This window comes from Typopeltis vanoorti, chromosome 10, assembly GCF_054136105.1.
Source record: "Typopeltis vanoorti isolate ZY-2024b chromosome 10, IOZ_Tvanoo_1.0, whole genome shotgun sequence".
NCBI lineage: Eukaryota > Metazoa > Arthropoda > Arachnida > Uropygi > Thelyphonidae > Typopeltis > Typopeltis vanoorti.
Genome location: NC_143558.1, coordinates 83,744,217 through 83,761,319, shown reverse-complemented (window position 1 = coordinate 83,761,319; position 17,103 = coordinate 83,744,217). Strand labels below are relative to the sequence as shown.

Genomic DNA, 17,103 nt, shown 5'->3' with positions numbered 1-17,103 from the left:
TGTATCAAAACTGTATTTCTATATTTCTCAATGAACCTGAAGCAGCAGACACCTAAACTATCCAAACCACACTGATTTCTTGTTTTAAGGACAATATATTGTATGTTGATGGCAGAATAATTTTAATGAATGCCAATGGTAGAGAGGTAACTGAATCAAATGAAATAGTTGAATTACTAAGTGACACTTTGCAAGAGCATATCATTCAGTTAGAGATATTGTACTAACACAAAATACAAGAGCTTAACATGGAAATAGAGTAAATGAACTGGAGGTGCATACAAAGAATACTACAAAACTTTGATGTGAATAGAGCAGTGGAATTAGATGGTGTACCAGCTCAAGTTTTACAAGAAGGTAGTAGGCAAATGGCGTTGCCTTTGACCACAATGTTTAATTAAAGTCTCAGCTCTGCTTTAGTTCCAATGGGTGAAGAGTTCCAGTGTATAAAGAAGGATCCACGACTGATCAGCATAACAGAAGTCGTAGTCAAGGTATTGGAGAAATTGGTTAAGAGCAAAATACAGAAATAGGTAGACAGGAACAGGATACTATATAGGGGCAACACAGTTTTATGAAGAGTAAGTCACGCCTCATAACTTGCTCACCTTTTATAATGTAGTCCTCACATCCCTCCTAACTACACCCTTGTTCAATTTCTAGGGCCATTTAATCCAACTGTGCAGTGACAGCAGAGTTGGATAAAAGTAATGGGAGATTTACAGTGATACTGCTGATCTTTGGAAAGGCTTTCGACAGCTACTGCATGAAATTCTTATCAATAAATTGCAGCACATGTGGATATTAAGTTGAAGTGGATAAGAGGGCGGATTAACTGCCAAAGGCTCTGTTCTTAGAGTCCTTTGGCAGTTAATTTGTGCTTGAATATAGGAAATGATCTGAAAGGAACTATTTAGTTGATTCCCGATGATGCAAAATTGTGTAGTGCAATAGTCAATAAAGATGACTATTAAAATTTGGCTTGATTTAAATAGACTGGCAGTACAGGCAAAGAAGAACAGATATCAGTTTAGTGTGGCAATATGTAAGGTTATGCATTTTGGGGTGAAAAGATTACCAGCTGTGTACTGTATTGATGGAAATGTACTCCAGGAAATTAATGAAGCGAGGGATTAGAGGGTGTTAGTGGATAGGGAGATGAAGTTTAAAGGCCATTGCAAAAGTGGATAAAACAGCTCATCATATAACACCCTGGCAAGCAGAGATAAGCAGATTATTATACATCTTTATAGGGTCTTGCGAGATCCCATCATGACCACTGTGTACAGATATCGTCACCTGAGTTTCTTGGGGATGAAGAGGACCTGGAGAGGATACAGAAGCAAGCGACTAAGATGGTGTCAGGCCTATGAATGCACCTTATGAGGACAGGTTGAAGATTTGTGGATTACAGAAATTGGTTGACAGGTGGAAAAGGGGTGATATGATTGAGACATGCAAATTACAGAACAGATCTGGTGGTGGGAGAACTAGAGCGACCCCTAGAAATCAAACAAGGGTGTAGTTAGGAGGGAAGTGAGGACTACATTTTTTTTTTTTTTTTTTAAAAACCTGAAGAGTGATACTATTCCAGGTTTAAACCTGGAAGAGTATCAGTGAAGGAATAGATTACCAGAGTCTATTGTGGGTGTCTTGAATGTGAATAACTTCAAAGCAAAGCATGATAGATAAGGCGCAAATGGCATGAGGATTACAGATGCAGAAGAGGTTGTTCAGTTAATGAGTGCACATTTTGATAAAAGCTATCAAACTGGTGAATGCAACATTGAGCTCACTAATTATATATTTGGTTTAATCCTTACTCCAAGTGTAAGCTTGGATAAAGGATGATTGAGATCACTTTTACCTCTTCACTAGATGAAGAAACACAGGTGTGTGAGGCCGAGGCATTAGAGCTGTTGCAAAAATTGAATAAGAATTCAGCAACAGGGACTGATGGAATATCTGCACATGTGCTAAGAGAGTGTTCATCTGAACATGCCATTCCTTTGACCAGGATGTTTAATATGAGTCTCAGAACAGGGAAGATTCTGCAGGAATGGAAGGAATGTATGTTGATTCCACTGCACAAGGGTAGTGCAAAGACCGATATATCCAACTGTCGACAAATTAGAATCTCAGAAGTGGTAGTGAAGATTGGAAAAATTGGTTAGGGTTCACATTCAGAAATGGGTTGAGAGTGAATCTCTACTTTGCAATGAACGACATAGGTTTACTAAGTGAAGCCTCATGTTTTAGCAACTTGCTCACATTCTATAACAATGTTACCATTGAACTATACAAGGAAAGGGATATACCATGATGCTTTTATATTTTGCTAAGGCTTTTGACAAAATACAACATGGTAGACTTTTGCATAACTTGGAGAAAATGGGTTTGGGTTATAGAATATTAGCATGGATAAGAGGATGACTGACTGACAGATATCAAAAAGTGGTATACGTGGGATCTGAGTCTGCAAGGTTTAAGGTAACAAGTGGTGTACCACAAGGATCAGTGCTTGGATCACTGTTATTTAATGTGTATATTAATGATATTGGGAAGCATTTGACAAGCGACATACAGCTATTTGCTGATGATGCAAAGATAGGTAGGGTAATCAGGAATGCTGCTGAAATGCAGTACTTATAGAATGATTTGAATAGGCTGGAATTGTGGACACAGGAAAATGGATGTCGGTAAATGTAAAGTCATTCACTTTGGCGTGATTAGATAGCCAATATCGTATTATATTGGTGGGATTGGGATAGAAGAAACTGATCAGGCTAAGGATCTTGGGGTGTTAATAGATAGAAAGTTGAAGTTCAGGGGTCATGTGGCAAAGATTGCAAATGCAACTCAAAAGATAATTGCAATGCTGAAATGAACGTTCACATGTACAGATAAGGATGTTATTTTGCCTCTTCACAAGGCTTTGATAAGACCTTATTTGGACTATTGTGCGCAGGTCTGGTCTCCGTTGTGATTCTGATATATTCTGATATGTGATTCTGATATGAAAAAAGGAGAGAATACAAAGGAGAATGATAAAAATGATATCAGGATTCTGATATTATTTTATCAAGACAGATTGAGAATTTGTAGACTGCAGACACTAGCAAACAGGAGAAAGAGGGGTGATATGACTGAGACTTACAAACTTCTGAAAGGGTTCTACAGGATTTCAATTGATAGAATTTTTCAATTTATGGAGGGTGGGAGCTAGAATTTTCTCTCAGAGGGTGGTGCATGACTGGAAAGGATTGCTATTGGATGTTGTGAGTGCAAGCAGTGTGAATGAATTCAAGAATAAGTATGATAGCTGGTGTGTGTAATATGTGGACTCCCTGGAGGAGTCTCTTAATAATATTAATAATAATAATAATTATTATTATTATTATTATTATTATTAAGAGACCTTCAGGGAGTCAAGAACTCTAGGAAGGCCATGCTATTCACACCATCTATCATACGTGTTCTTGAATTCATTTACACTACTTGCACACACAACATCCAACGGTAATCCATTCCAATTACGCACTACTCTATGAGAGAAAAATCTAGCCTTAATATCCTTCTTGACAGCATTCATTTTCAACTTCCATGGATGCCCTCACATCCTTTCTCCACCTTCCATAAAATGAAAAATTCCATCTACTGAAATTCTGTATAACCCATTCAGAAGTCTGTAAGTCTCAATCATATGATCCTTCTTTCTCTTGTTTGCTAATGTCTGCAGCCTACATATTCTCAATCTGTCTTCATAATCTGTATTCCACAATCCTGATATCATTTTTGCTCTACTTTGCACTCTCTCCGCTTTATCAGAATTACCACAGAAACCAGGAGACCAGACCTGCATGCAATAGTTCAAGTGAGGTCTTATCGAGGCCTTGTAAAGAGACAAAATGACTTATCTTTACATGTGAACATTCATTTCAGCATAGCAATTATCTTTAGAGTTGTATTTGCAAAAAGTTGTATTTGTAAAGATTACCAGCTGTGTTTTGTGAAGAGTAGGTCATGCCTCATAACTTGCTCACCTTTTATAATGCGGTGACAGCAGAGTTGGATAAAAGTAATGGGGTTTACAGTGATACTGCTAGTCTTTGGAAAGGCTTTCGACAGGCTACTGCATTGAATTCTTATTAATAAATTACAGGACATGGGGAATGGATATTAAGTTGAAGTGGATAAGAGGATGGATTAACTGCCACAGGGCTCTGTTCTTAGAGCCCTGTGGCAGTTAATTTGTGCTTGAATGATACAGGAAATAATCAGAAAGGAACTATTCAGTTGTTTCCCAATGATGCAAAATTGTGTACAGCAATAGTCAATAAAGATGTTAAAAATTGGCAGGATGAAATAGACGGCAGTACAGGAAAAGGAGAATAGATATCAGTTTAGTGGGGCAATTTGTAAGATTATGCATTTTGGGGTGAAAAGATTACCAACTGTGTGCTGTATTGATAGACCCAGAAGAGCAGAGATAAGCAGGTTATTATACATCTTTATAGGGCCTTGGTGAGATCTCATCATGACTACTGTGTACAGATATCATCACCTGAGTTTCTTGGGGATGAGGAGGACATGGAGATGCAAGTGACTAAGATGGTGTCAGGTGTATGAATGCAGCTTATGAGGACAGGTTGAAGATTTGTGGGTTACAGAAATTGGTTGACAGGTGGAAAATGGGCGATATAATTGAGACATACAAATTACAGAACACATCTGGTGGTAGAAGAACTAGGGTCATCCCTAGAAATTGAACAAATGTGTAGTTAGGAAGGATGTGAGGACTACATTTTTTTTTTTTTTTTTTTTTTAACCTGGGAGTGGTAAATGAGTGGAGGAATAGGTTGCCAGAGTCTGTTGTGGGTATCTTGACTGTGAATAACTTCAAAGCAAAATATGATAGATAACATGCAAATGACATGGTGCAGATGGCATGAGGATTACTGATGCAGAAGAGGTGGTTCAGTTAATGAGTGCCCATTTTGATAAAAGCTATCAACCTGATGAATGCAACATTGAGATCACTAATTATATATTTGTTTTAATCCTTTATCCAAGTGTAAGAATGGATAAAGGGTGATTGAGCTGACTGTTACCTTTTCACTAGATGAAGAAACACAGGTGTGTGAGGCCAAGGTATTAGAGCTGTTGAAAAAATTGAATAAGAATTCAGCAATAGGGACTGATGGAATATCAGCTGAACCGGCCATTCCTTTCACAAGGCTGTTTTATATGAGTCTCAGAACAGGGAAGATTCCACAGGAATGTATGGTAATTCCATTGCATAAGGGTGGTGCAAAGACCGATGTATCAACTATCGACCAATTAGGAGTGGTGGTGAATATTTTGTAAAAATTAGTTAGGGCTCGCATTCAGAAATGGGTTGACAGTGAATCACTTTGAATTACTTTGCAATGAACAACATGGGTTCACTAAATGAAGGTCATGTTTTAGCAACTTGCTCACATTCTATAACAATGTTACCATTGAACTATACAAGGAAATGGATATACCATGATACTTTTATATTTTGCTAAGGCTTTTGACAGAATACAACATGGTAGACGTTTACATAAATTGGAGAAAATGGGTTTGGGTTATAGAATATTAGCATGGATAAGAGGATGACTGACTGACAGATATCAAAAAGTGGTATACGTGGGATCTGAGTCTGCAAGGTTTAAGGTAACAAGTGGTGTACCATAACAATCAGTGCTTGGATCACTGTTATTCAATGTGTACATTAATGATATTAGGAAGCATTTGACAAGCGACATACAGCTATTTGCTGATGATGCAAAGATAGGTAGGGTAATCAGGAATGCTGCTGAAATGCAGTACTTACAGAATGATTTGAATAGACTGGAATTGTGGGCATGGGAAAAATGAATGTCAGTAAATGTAAAGTCGTTCACTTTGGCATGATTAGATATCTAATGTCGTATTATATTGGTGGGATTGGGCTAGAAGAAACTGATGAGGCTTGGGATCTTGGGGTGATAATAGATAGAAGTTGAAGTTCAGGGGTCATGTGGCAAAGATTGCAAATACAACTTAAAAGATAACTGCAATGCTGAAACGAACGTTCACATGTAAAGATAAGTCATTTTGTCTCTTTACAAGTCCTTGATAAGACATCACTTGGACTATTACATGCAGGTCTGGTCACCTGGTTTCTGTGGTAATTCTGATAAAGTGGAGCGAGTGCAAAGGAGAGCATCAAAAATGATGTCAGGATTGTGGAATAAAGATTATGAAGACAGATTAAGAATTTGTAGGCTGCAGACATTAGCAAACAAGAGAAAGAGGGGTGATATGATTGAGACGTCCAAGCTTCTGAAAGGGTTATACAGAATTTCAGCAGATGGAATTTTTCATTTTATGGAGGGGTGGGGAAAGGATGCGAGGGCATCCATGAAAGCCTAGAATGAATGCTGTCAAGAGGGATGTTAAGGCTAGATTTTTTCCTGAGTTGTATTTACAAATTTTGCTATATATGACCATTGAACTTCAACTTTCTGTCTACTAAAACTCCACGATCTCTAGCCTCATCAGTTTCATCAAGCATAATCCGAAAAATGTTAATATGGCATTGGATATCTAATCACACCAAAGTGGCATGACTTTACATTTATTAACATTGAAATCACAGCCATTTTCACATGTCCACGATCCCAGCCTATTCAAATCATTCTGCAAGTACTGCATATCACCAGAATTTCCTGATTACCCTACCTATCTTTGCATCATCAAAGTTGCCCATGTAATAATAATAAGTACATTTGTCAGATCTGACATCCATGTTAGAGAACATCACATCAAAAATTTCTTCTCTTTCTCTTTATTGAGAAATTTTTTGAACCATTCAGCTGCATTTACTCAACATCTCTATCACTTGCAAATTCTGATTACTGTTCCTTTTCAATATTTTTCTTTTGTTTCTTAAGTTTGATTTTGTTCAGTCTAAATAACTAAAAAAATAGGTCATCTTTGAAGATGTCAATTTTTATAACTCAAATTAGTTCCGCTTGTCTCATTCCATTAATTAAGTTGTAAGAGATGCTGAGATATTTGTTGTTGGCAATTTCTTTTCACAATGTGCTTATCTACCCAACAGAATATGGGAAAATCCTCATCATCCTCCCAATGCTCTGGACCTTTTCTTAATCAGTTCTTCTTCTGAATATACTATAGATCTGCTCTCGTCTTGAATATTCAGTAACCTTGTTTACGACTTCTTTTCCATAGAAAAGCCTGCACACGACAATTCTCACTCTCATATTCTTTGCCACTACAATGGTACCAATGACCCTGTGATGTCTACAATCAAATAAATGAAATAACTCTAGCAGAAGAACTTCCACTAGGATTATTTCTCTTATTTGACTGGAGACAAAAACTTCAGCTTCATTATCATACATTATTTCAACCTACATTATCATAGCCTGTAATTTTTTTTAACATTTGTAAAAAAACTTTGAAAAGCCCAAATACAAAAACACCAGAACACGATTGCCTCCTGTTCAATGGGTCGTGCTGTTCTGGTCTCACATCACACCTATTGGATGCCACTTCTATCCCCCCCCCCCCTCCTCTCTCTCTCACACATACACAAATGGTACCATGGAAACTAGGATAAATCAGAACACTGACCTTCTGCTGTCTGCTCCAATTCTAAAACAGATAAAAGCAAATCGCTACTCCACCCCCCCATAGATTAAATGAGGTATGCAAACGCTTCATTGTACATCTCATCTAATCTTTCAATAGAAATCCTTAATAGCATGGTTCAATAATTCATCCAATCTTACAATATTATTCTTGTATTTCAAGTAGTGTTGCATCCTAAACCATCCTAAAAATGCTTGGTTCTATCTGAAGAAAGCAGTCCACTTAACAGATGGGCTCTCTTCAGACTCACTCAAATCACTTTTTACAGACATTCTGTTTCTGCCTTTTCTATTTTTTTGATGGATGCTTTACTACTACTTTGTCTGTATGCATGAAAAAAACATGCAGTTGCTAATCAATATCTGTGCATAGTTCAGTCTTCCAATCTGCTGAAGCAACTTCATTCGAAAACAGCCTTCCTCACACAATTTTTCCCAAACTTTTAGCTGCTCAAGAAAAAACACATCGATAGGTTCCTTCTTTAGCCCCTTGTTCACATGACAGAAATTGAAAAATAATAACCCTGTCTATCCACTAAATTCTGCAATTTACATTTCTTCAACAATTTCCCCATAACCAGCAATCTGCACACTTCATGTTCTCATCTGTGAACCTTTTCCATGCCTTCCTCAATACACTGGAAACATCAGCAAATTCCTGACATGTACCCTCAAGGGGTGTACAGGATATGATAGTACTACATGAAAAATTGACATCATTACTAACTTCCTATCTACAATTTTCCTCCAAATCAGTCTGTTACTTGTCAAGATTCCAATATCATCATTATCACCATCATCAAATTCCTGACATGTACCGTCAAGGGGTGTACAGCATATGATAGTACATGAAAAATTTACATAATTACTAAATTCCTATTTAAAATTTTTCTCCAAATCAGTCTATTACTTGTAAAGACTCCAATATTATCATTATCAGATATTATATTTCTATCGTCTAAGGCACGTTGTACCGTATCAATCCACCTATATCTTGGTCTTCCTCTGGGTGTTTTCCTGCCAACATGGCAGAGAACACTAGTTTTGCTAATCTTTCCTCTCCCATTCTGTTTAAGTGACCATACCACCTGAGATTAGCTCTGCTAACGCATTCCTGGATGCTGACAATGTCAAGTTCTTTCCTAATATCCTTGTTTTTAATATGATATTGCCATTGATGCCATCTGTTCACGCCTATAATCTTTCTCAGGACTCTCATATCTGCGGTCTCTAGTTTTTGGTGAATTAAAACTGGTTTGAACTGTCTTGTATAGAGCTAATTTAGTGTTCCGACTAATTTCTCTCTTATTCCATATGAATTTATTCAATTGACTTCATACCATACCAGCTTTGTTGATTCTGTTTGTCTATTTCCATATTTAATTTACCATTTTCAGTAAAAATCGTGCCTAAGTAGCTGAAATGTTTTACTTGTTCCACAGGTTCCCTGTTCACAACACAGTTGACATTTTCAACAATTCTACCTATTTTCATTGTCTTTGTCTTTTTAATGCTAACCTTCATACCATATCCTTATTACAACAGTTATTCAATTTAGTCAGGGAATCTTGAAAACTTGTAGCGGATTTATTGATAAGTATAACATCGTCTGCATAAAGCAAAGAGCTAACATTAACATCTCCAATTCTGATATCATGTTTAATACCACTTTCCTTCATAATGTGATCCATATAGATAATGAATAACAGAGGGGATAATGTACATCCTTGTCTCACACCAGATTTAACATTAAACCATCTTCCTGTACATCCTTCAATTCTAACTGCCAACTTACAACTCAAATACAGACTAAGTATTGCTTGATATAATGCCCCATTGACACCATATAACTGCAGCGTATTGAATAGCTTGTTTCTTGGCACCTTGTCATATGCCTTTTTCCAAATCGAAAAAACTTAAACACAGATCTTTGTTATATTCCCATGCTTTCTCGACTATTTGTCGTAAAGTGAAGATCTGATCCTGACAGCCTCTATTTGGCCTGAATCCAGCTTGTTCTTCACCAAGCTTTTCTTCCACAATTCTTCTCAACCGTTTCTCAAGTATACTTGCATAGATCTTGCCAGGATCGCTCAGTAGGGAAATACCTCTGTAATTCTTACATTCAGTTTTATTTCCCTTTTTATATATGTGCACTATTAGAGTTCTACTCCAATCATCGGGAATTCATCCCTCTGTGCAGGCTTTGTGAACAATGCAGTGCAGCCACTGTAAGACTTTTATACCACCATACTTCAGCATTTCTGGTCGAATATCATCTACTCCTGCTGCCTTTCCACATTTCAAGCCTTTGATGGCTTTTTCTACTTCAAGTATGGATATGTATTCCTGACCGTATGCCTGTTGTGTTTTTTTACCACTGTGCTATCACTGCTTGTTTCATTTAACAATTTTTCGAAGTAATTACTCCATACTTCAAGGATATCTTTTTCTCCTGTTTTCATGTCACCTTTATTATCTCTAACTCCTTTTACAGCACTCTTTCCTCCATTTCTAAGCTTCTTCAACAACCTCCAGAATATCTTACCACCTTATTGATATTTATTTTTTATGTTTTTGCCAAAGTCCTCCCATGACTTTTGTTTAGATAGTTTTACACAGTGTTTCGCTTTCTTACATTTGTCTCTGTATTGTCGAAGAGCACAAGCCGACTTATTTGCCAGGAACTTTTGATATGCTTTCTTCTTTTCCTTCACTGATCCTTTAACTTCTTGTGTTCATCATCTAGTTCTGACTTCTCTATCCTTGCAGACAACCTCACCACATGCTTCTCTGGCTTTTCTTCAGAGTTTGCCACTGAATCTCCAAGGTTTGATTTTGTTTAAGATTTTGGTTCCCTGTTCTCAAACTCTTTCATTTTTGCTAATAATGTTTGTGTATTTTAGTCTACAGTTCACATCTGAGAGCTGCTCAACTTTTATTCGCTTTAAAACTTTCTTACATGTTTATCTTTTCAATATAAAATTCAATTTTATGCTGCTCAAGACTAAATAGTGATCGCTTCCAATTTCAAATCTTCTGGTACACTCTGGTGTCCTGCACCAGGGAGAAAACATCACTATAAGTGTACCACCAAAAAATAAAAAATGATGGTACACTGTAAACTAGGTGCCCAAATTTTTTGTATAACAGTCAACACAAAGCTTTGTAGTCTGATCAAAACTTTGTGCTACAGTACATCAACCTTCTTATTTACTTATTAGAAGGGAATCTGAAGCATACTTCACTGAAAGGTCCTCCAATATTTTTGATAATTTTTATTGATGTCATTGGTATTACAGTGAAAGGACAATATAAAAACTTTTCTTGGTTAGTGAGGGAAAAGATCCTACATTTTGATAGAAGAATGTATGTATACTATAGTAAACATTGCTATAATGAAAAGATGCACTGTAATGAATTATGAAAAATCTTAGCTAAAGTTACATAGAACAAATGTCATGTTAAGCTCACTACTGTAAATAGTAATAGCAGAAAACCTTCATGATAGGAAGCTGAATTTCCTGGCATATGTTATCACAATTAGGAGACAAAAGAAAATGCCCAGGAAATATACCCAAAGAAAATTGTACACTGAGGAACAGAATGAAGGATTGGAAAGAGCACCACACATAAAGTGCACAAAACAACATGAAAAAGAAAGTAAAAATGAAAACAATAATAGGAGACATAAGAGAGAACTTGAACATGAAAGTAAGAAAAATCTAGAACTAATGTATACATTTTGAAAAGTTAGTTACGCTACTTTAAATCAATTTTACTTACCTGAAAACTTCATAACAAACTATTGTAAATATCTGCAGATTGTAAAAATTTACATTTTTACAATTAAAATCAAAAATTCTATATCAGAAATTTTGAATTTTTTTTTTTTTTTATCATATAGATGAAGTCCTTCAAACACAAAATGAGCTACTACCCAGACAAAATTCATAACTTGTAAACTTTAAAGTAAAGAAATAATGTATATTATGCAATATTGCTTTAATTTACGGTTCTAAGAAAAAAGTATAACAAAGTACACAAGATCTCTGTTCAGTCAGGAATCCTGACACCATCTGTGTTAGATTCTTGACTGAACAGAGAATCACTTTTCCTATCCTCTCAGGCTGACTAATGCAGGATAACTCATTTAGACTTATGTTCAACACTCCAGTTCTCTTTTTAACTTGAGGAGGCCAAGTTGGAGTACTTAAGTTTTCAGTTTATTTTTGATTTTAATAGCAAATATTGCACATGTTATTATAATTATTATTAAGAGAGAAGACCTCCAGGAAGTTAGGGTCTCATTGACAGAGGCCACATAATACATGCACCAACTATCATACTTGTTCTTGAATTTATTGACAATGTTTGCACCCACACACATTCAATGGCAATCAATTCCAATCACACAGCACTCTATGAAAGAAAAATCTACATCTCACCCGTTCTTAGTGGCATTCTCAGCTCCCAAGAATGTCCTCTTGTCCTTTCCCCACCCCTCCATAAAATGAAAAATTACATCAAACAAAATCCTGTATGACCCTTTCCGAAGTTGTAAGTCTCAATCATATCACTCCTCTTTGCTAGTGTCTGCAGTCTACAAATCCTCAATCTGTCTTCATAATCAGTATTACAAATCCTGATATCATTTTTAACACTCTCCTATGTACTCTCTCCAATATATCAGAATCACAACAGAAACCAGGAGACCAGACCTTACACAATAGTCCAAGGAAGGTCTTATCAGAGCCTTGTAAAGAAGCAAAACGATATCCTTATCTTTGCATGTTAAAGTTCATTTCAGCATTGCGATCATCTTTTGAGTTTATTTGCAATCTTTGGCACATGGCTCCTGAAATTCAACTTCCTATCTACTAACACGCCAAGATTCATAGCCTGGTCATTTTCTTTTAGCATTAATTCCACCAATATAATACGACATTGGATATTTGATCACACCAAAGGGCATGACTTTACATTTACTGACATCCATTTTCCTATGTACACAATTCCAGCCTATTCAAATCATTCTGAAAGTACTGCATATGGGCCACAATTCTGATTGCCCTAACTATCTTTGCATCATCAGCAAATAGCTGTATGTTAAATCCTTCCCAAACATTAATGACATTGGGAAGGATTGAATAGCAGTGGACCAAGGACCTGATCTTTGTGTCACCATAAATCTTACAGACTCACATCTCCCATATGTCACTTTTTGATATCTGTCAGTCAGCCATCCTCTTATCCATGCTATTATTTTATAATCCAATCTCTTATTCTCCAACTTATGAAAAAGTCTTCCATACTGTATTCTGTCAAAAATCCAAAAGTATTATGGTGTATCCATTTTCCTTGTCTAGCTCGAGGATAACATTATGGAATGTGAGCAAGATGCTGAAACATGACCTTCCCCTTAGTAAACCCATGCTGTTCATTGCAATGTAGAAAAATCTCTGTCAACCCAATTCTGAATGCAAGCCTAGCCAACCTTTTTCAAAATCTTCACCAGCACTCCTGAGATACTGATTGGTCGATAGTTGGATACATCAATTTTTGCACCACCCTTATGCAATGGGATTACCATGCATTCTTTCCACTCCTGTGGAATCTTCTTTGTTCTGACACTCAAATTAGCCAGTTAAGCTGAACACTCTTTTAGCACCTGTGCTGATATCTCCTCAATTCCTATTGCTGAATTCTTATTCAGTTTGTGCAACAGATCTAATACCTCCTCTTCATACACCTGAGTTTCTTCATCCAGTGAGGGAGAGAGCAGTGAACTCAATGTTGCATATACAGGGTTGATAGCTTTTAGCAAAATGGGCATTGAATAGTTGAACAACCTCTTCTGCATCTGTCATCACCCTGAAACCATCTGTTATTCAGATGAATACTCATCAATAACAATACAAGAATAACAATACTCATCAGTATTGTTATTCTTTCATATTCATTCTTTCACTTGCAGCATATCGATAAAATTTTTTGGGGTTATCTTAAGCTTGTAGAGCCAATTTTTTTCACACTCAGACTTAGCTTGCCGTACAACCGTTGTAACTCTTCTAGCATGCTGTTTATAATTCTCTTAATGGAAATCATCGTTATGCACATGGTATTCCTTCCACGTAATGCTTTTTTCACAAATCTCTTGCTTGATAAGATTACACATCCACTTGACTCCTACCCTATTTATTATTCAAATTTTCAGGACACATTCTGATATTACATCATCTAAATATTTTTAAATGCTTCCCATGCACTGTCACAATATTCTTCCCATCCAGCAACCAATACCACTGCACCTCAGTTGGTCATTATTTCCTGCTTTGTAGTTCAGCATGTAACCTTTACTGAATTGAACATTCAAAAACTTGGTCACTTCCCACATGAGTAATACGTGATCACTGTCACCAGTCAGAGGCAGAATATGTCTTTAACGGAAACTATCTTTGACACTATAATTGAATCTAACACTTTATGAAGATTTCAAATAAGTGTCATTAATTTAAGCTAATGTAACATTTGGTAATTTAATAATTCCAGATTTTCATTTTGATAATCTTTCTAGTTCTTTATCTCCCATTATTATTTTTCCATTTGTACTTTTCATGTTGTCATTCTGTGTGCTTTTTTGTATGATTCCTGTGAATCCTTTGTGTTCTTTCGTCAAGGTACAATTTCCAAGGTACAATTTCTGTAGTTCCATTCCTCATGATTTGTTTTTTATTTCCTGTGATTTCCTTTGTTCTGTTTCCAGTAATTTATTTAATTGATTGCAATCTCCTTTGTTATGTTTCCAATAACTTCTTTTGTGTTATTTCCTGTGATTTCTTTCCTCAGGATTTCCTTTGTTTTTAAGGAAATTCTGAGGAAATCCTGTTAGTTCCCATAAAGATTTCTTTAATAAAAGAAATCTTTATGGGAACTAACACAACAGAAGTAGTGTTAGTTCCCATAAAGATTTCTTTTATTTCTTGTAATTCTATTTCTGGTGATTTTCTTTGCTATGTTTTTTGCAATTTCTTCTGTATGATTCCCTTTGATTTCTTTCATATTTTGGGATTTAATTTTTTCTGTTGCCTGCAATTTCTTTTGTGTTATTTCCTTAATTTCTTTTGTTTGTCATTATTCCCTTTGTTCCATGGGAACGAAGAGGATAAATAAGCTTGCCAAAAGCAACATACAGTTCAGATTTCTCAATCGTAAGATTCCAAATTTCAGTCACATCCTGGACTGAAATGTTAAAGTAACAAACACCATTTTATCTGTCTAAGCTAAAAGTTCATTTAAATGGACATGACATAACCATGTCTCTTTATAACTTATCTGAATTTTGCATATCAACAAACAACTGAATTGCATGAAATATCATTAGCAAGTGACCTGAACAGCAGTGTCTCATGAACTGCCATACTTTCCCTTATTTAAAATGCATCTGTGCAACCATACATAACTTGCTGGTATTTTTCACACAATTAATTCACTATACATCTGGCTAGTCTTATTTATCCTCAACTCTCTTTCAACTTGTGCACCAATCTGCCATGCAATAATCGGTTAAATGCCTTTGTGATTTCAAAAATTTAAGGGCAATTTTAATTAATCACTTTCTCTACTGAGCACTAGCTTCAAACCACCATGACTTGATTAATGAATGAGATCAGGGTAATGATGCACTGAATTTGGTAATAATAATTAGTGTCCTTTTTAATCAGCAAGCTGGATACGAATAACTACCAAGTTGCAGTATATATACAAATGGAAAAGAGAATATAAAAAGGCAACTAAGAAAATGGTTTATTCTAGACCACGATTTCAGCATAATTGAAGGAACTGTCTGATCCTGTCCTATTATCACTTCTGTTTAATTTTTTTTATACCGGTTTTGCATTAAGCCTACTTCAAACATCTTAAAGTTTAAATCAAACTACCTGGTATCATACTTCAAAGCACTGATTATCTAAGCAAAATTTCCTCTATCACACCTAAACTGTGTTTCATTTGATTTCACATCAGAATGTTTCAAGACAAAATCAAAAAGAAACAGTTTTAGATGTGGCAGAGGAAAATCTACTTGGATAAACTTAGAAAGAAATTGGAGATTTTATTTCAAGCCATTTGTGATATACCAATCACAAATGGCAGCCTGTTATCTTGAAATTTCCAGGCATTTGCTGAAGGAAATTAAGTTTGGGATATTGGAAAACAGTTTAGAATGGAATGAAGGTCTATATTGTGGTCAAGAACTACTTTATATGCTTAATCAGGAGTGAAAGGAGTAGACTAACAAGGAAAATGAACATAAATTATGAAGATCATCTTAGTTAGCACAGACATTTCTAATAGAACTGATCTAAAAATATTTTGAATATTTTGTTATATAACTGAAGGTAGAAAATTAACATTGAAGGTAGAGGTAAAGATAAATATTTTGTGGCAAACTCTGTACTAAATTTATAATGGCTGCAGCAAAACCAAATCAGATTTCAAACAAGTCTCACTGGTAATCATTCGTCTGATCCTCTCCTAGCACCTGATGCTAATAATTTGTATGAGACAATTATTTTGCATAAAAATTAATGAATAATTACAATAGAAGTTTTAAGATTTAAAATTTTTCAGATATAAAAAACTTTCACTGGTATTTCAAAAATATCTTAAAAAAGAAAATGACTCACAGAATCTTTTATGGCTACAAATCCATGACACATCCACCGCCTAGTAGTTCCATCACGACATATGTAAGAAAATCCTTTATCGTAATTTCTACATGGTGCACAAAATGATACTTTCTCAATTGTTTGATCCAAAAGTAGTCCCTAATAGGAGCAGCAAACATTTAATGAAATTTAGAACAATGTATTTAATAACAGCAACTTACACTATATGATAATAAGACTTGATAGCTTTACTATTATCATCATCAGATTTCTATGGAGTCGAAATACTCATCGTGGAGGTCTTGCGGTCAACAAACATAGCTTCATATTTAATGCATTCAGCATCTCTGCACTCATTCAGGAAATGCATTCCAACCACCCACCACTTTCTGTACAAAAAACTATTCCACACTCCCTGGCTCACAATCTTCTTATATAGCTTACAGAGATGATCTCTTGTTCTCCATCTGTATCCCCATTCTATGAAAAACTACTTGCTAAACTCGTAACAACTCCTTACCAACTTATAATTCTCAATTATAACATAACTCCTTCTATCCACTAGACTGCAAATAACATTTCCTCACATGCAACATTCAAAAGGCCAGAAACCATCTCAGTCATCTCTGGATTCTTTCCAATATCTCTTCATTCTTTTGAAAAACAAAGTGATGACCAAATCTGTGAACAGTAATCCACATGCAAATTGATGAAACAATCTTGTTGCTTCTGCATGTCAGTGTTCTCCA

At 35.7% G+C, this 17,103-nt stretch overlaps 1 protein-coding gene across 6 annotated transcripts in view; it reads right to left on the bottom strand.

The window, feature by feature from the left end:
• Nucleotides 1-17,103, bottom strand: part of numb (NUMB endocytic adaptor protein) — a 233,781-nt gene that overhangs the window by 139,946 nt on the left and 76,732 nt on the right. For all 6 annotated transcript variants that reach the window (XM_090398947.1, XM_090398945.1, XM_090398944.1 and 3 more), the window contains exon 5: nucleotides 16,373-16,513. In XM_090398947.1, the coding sequence (XP_090255073.1) occupies nucleotides 16,373-16,513 (141 nt within the window). The remainder of the gene's footprint in view (nucleotides 1-16,372; nucleotides 16,514-17,103) is intronic.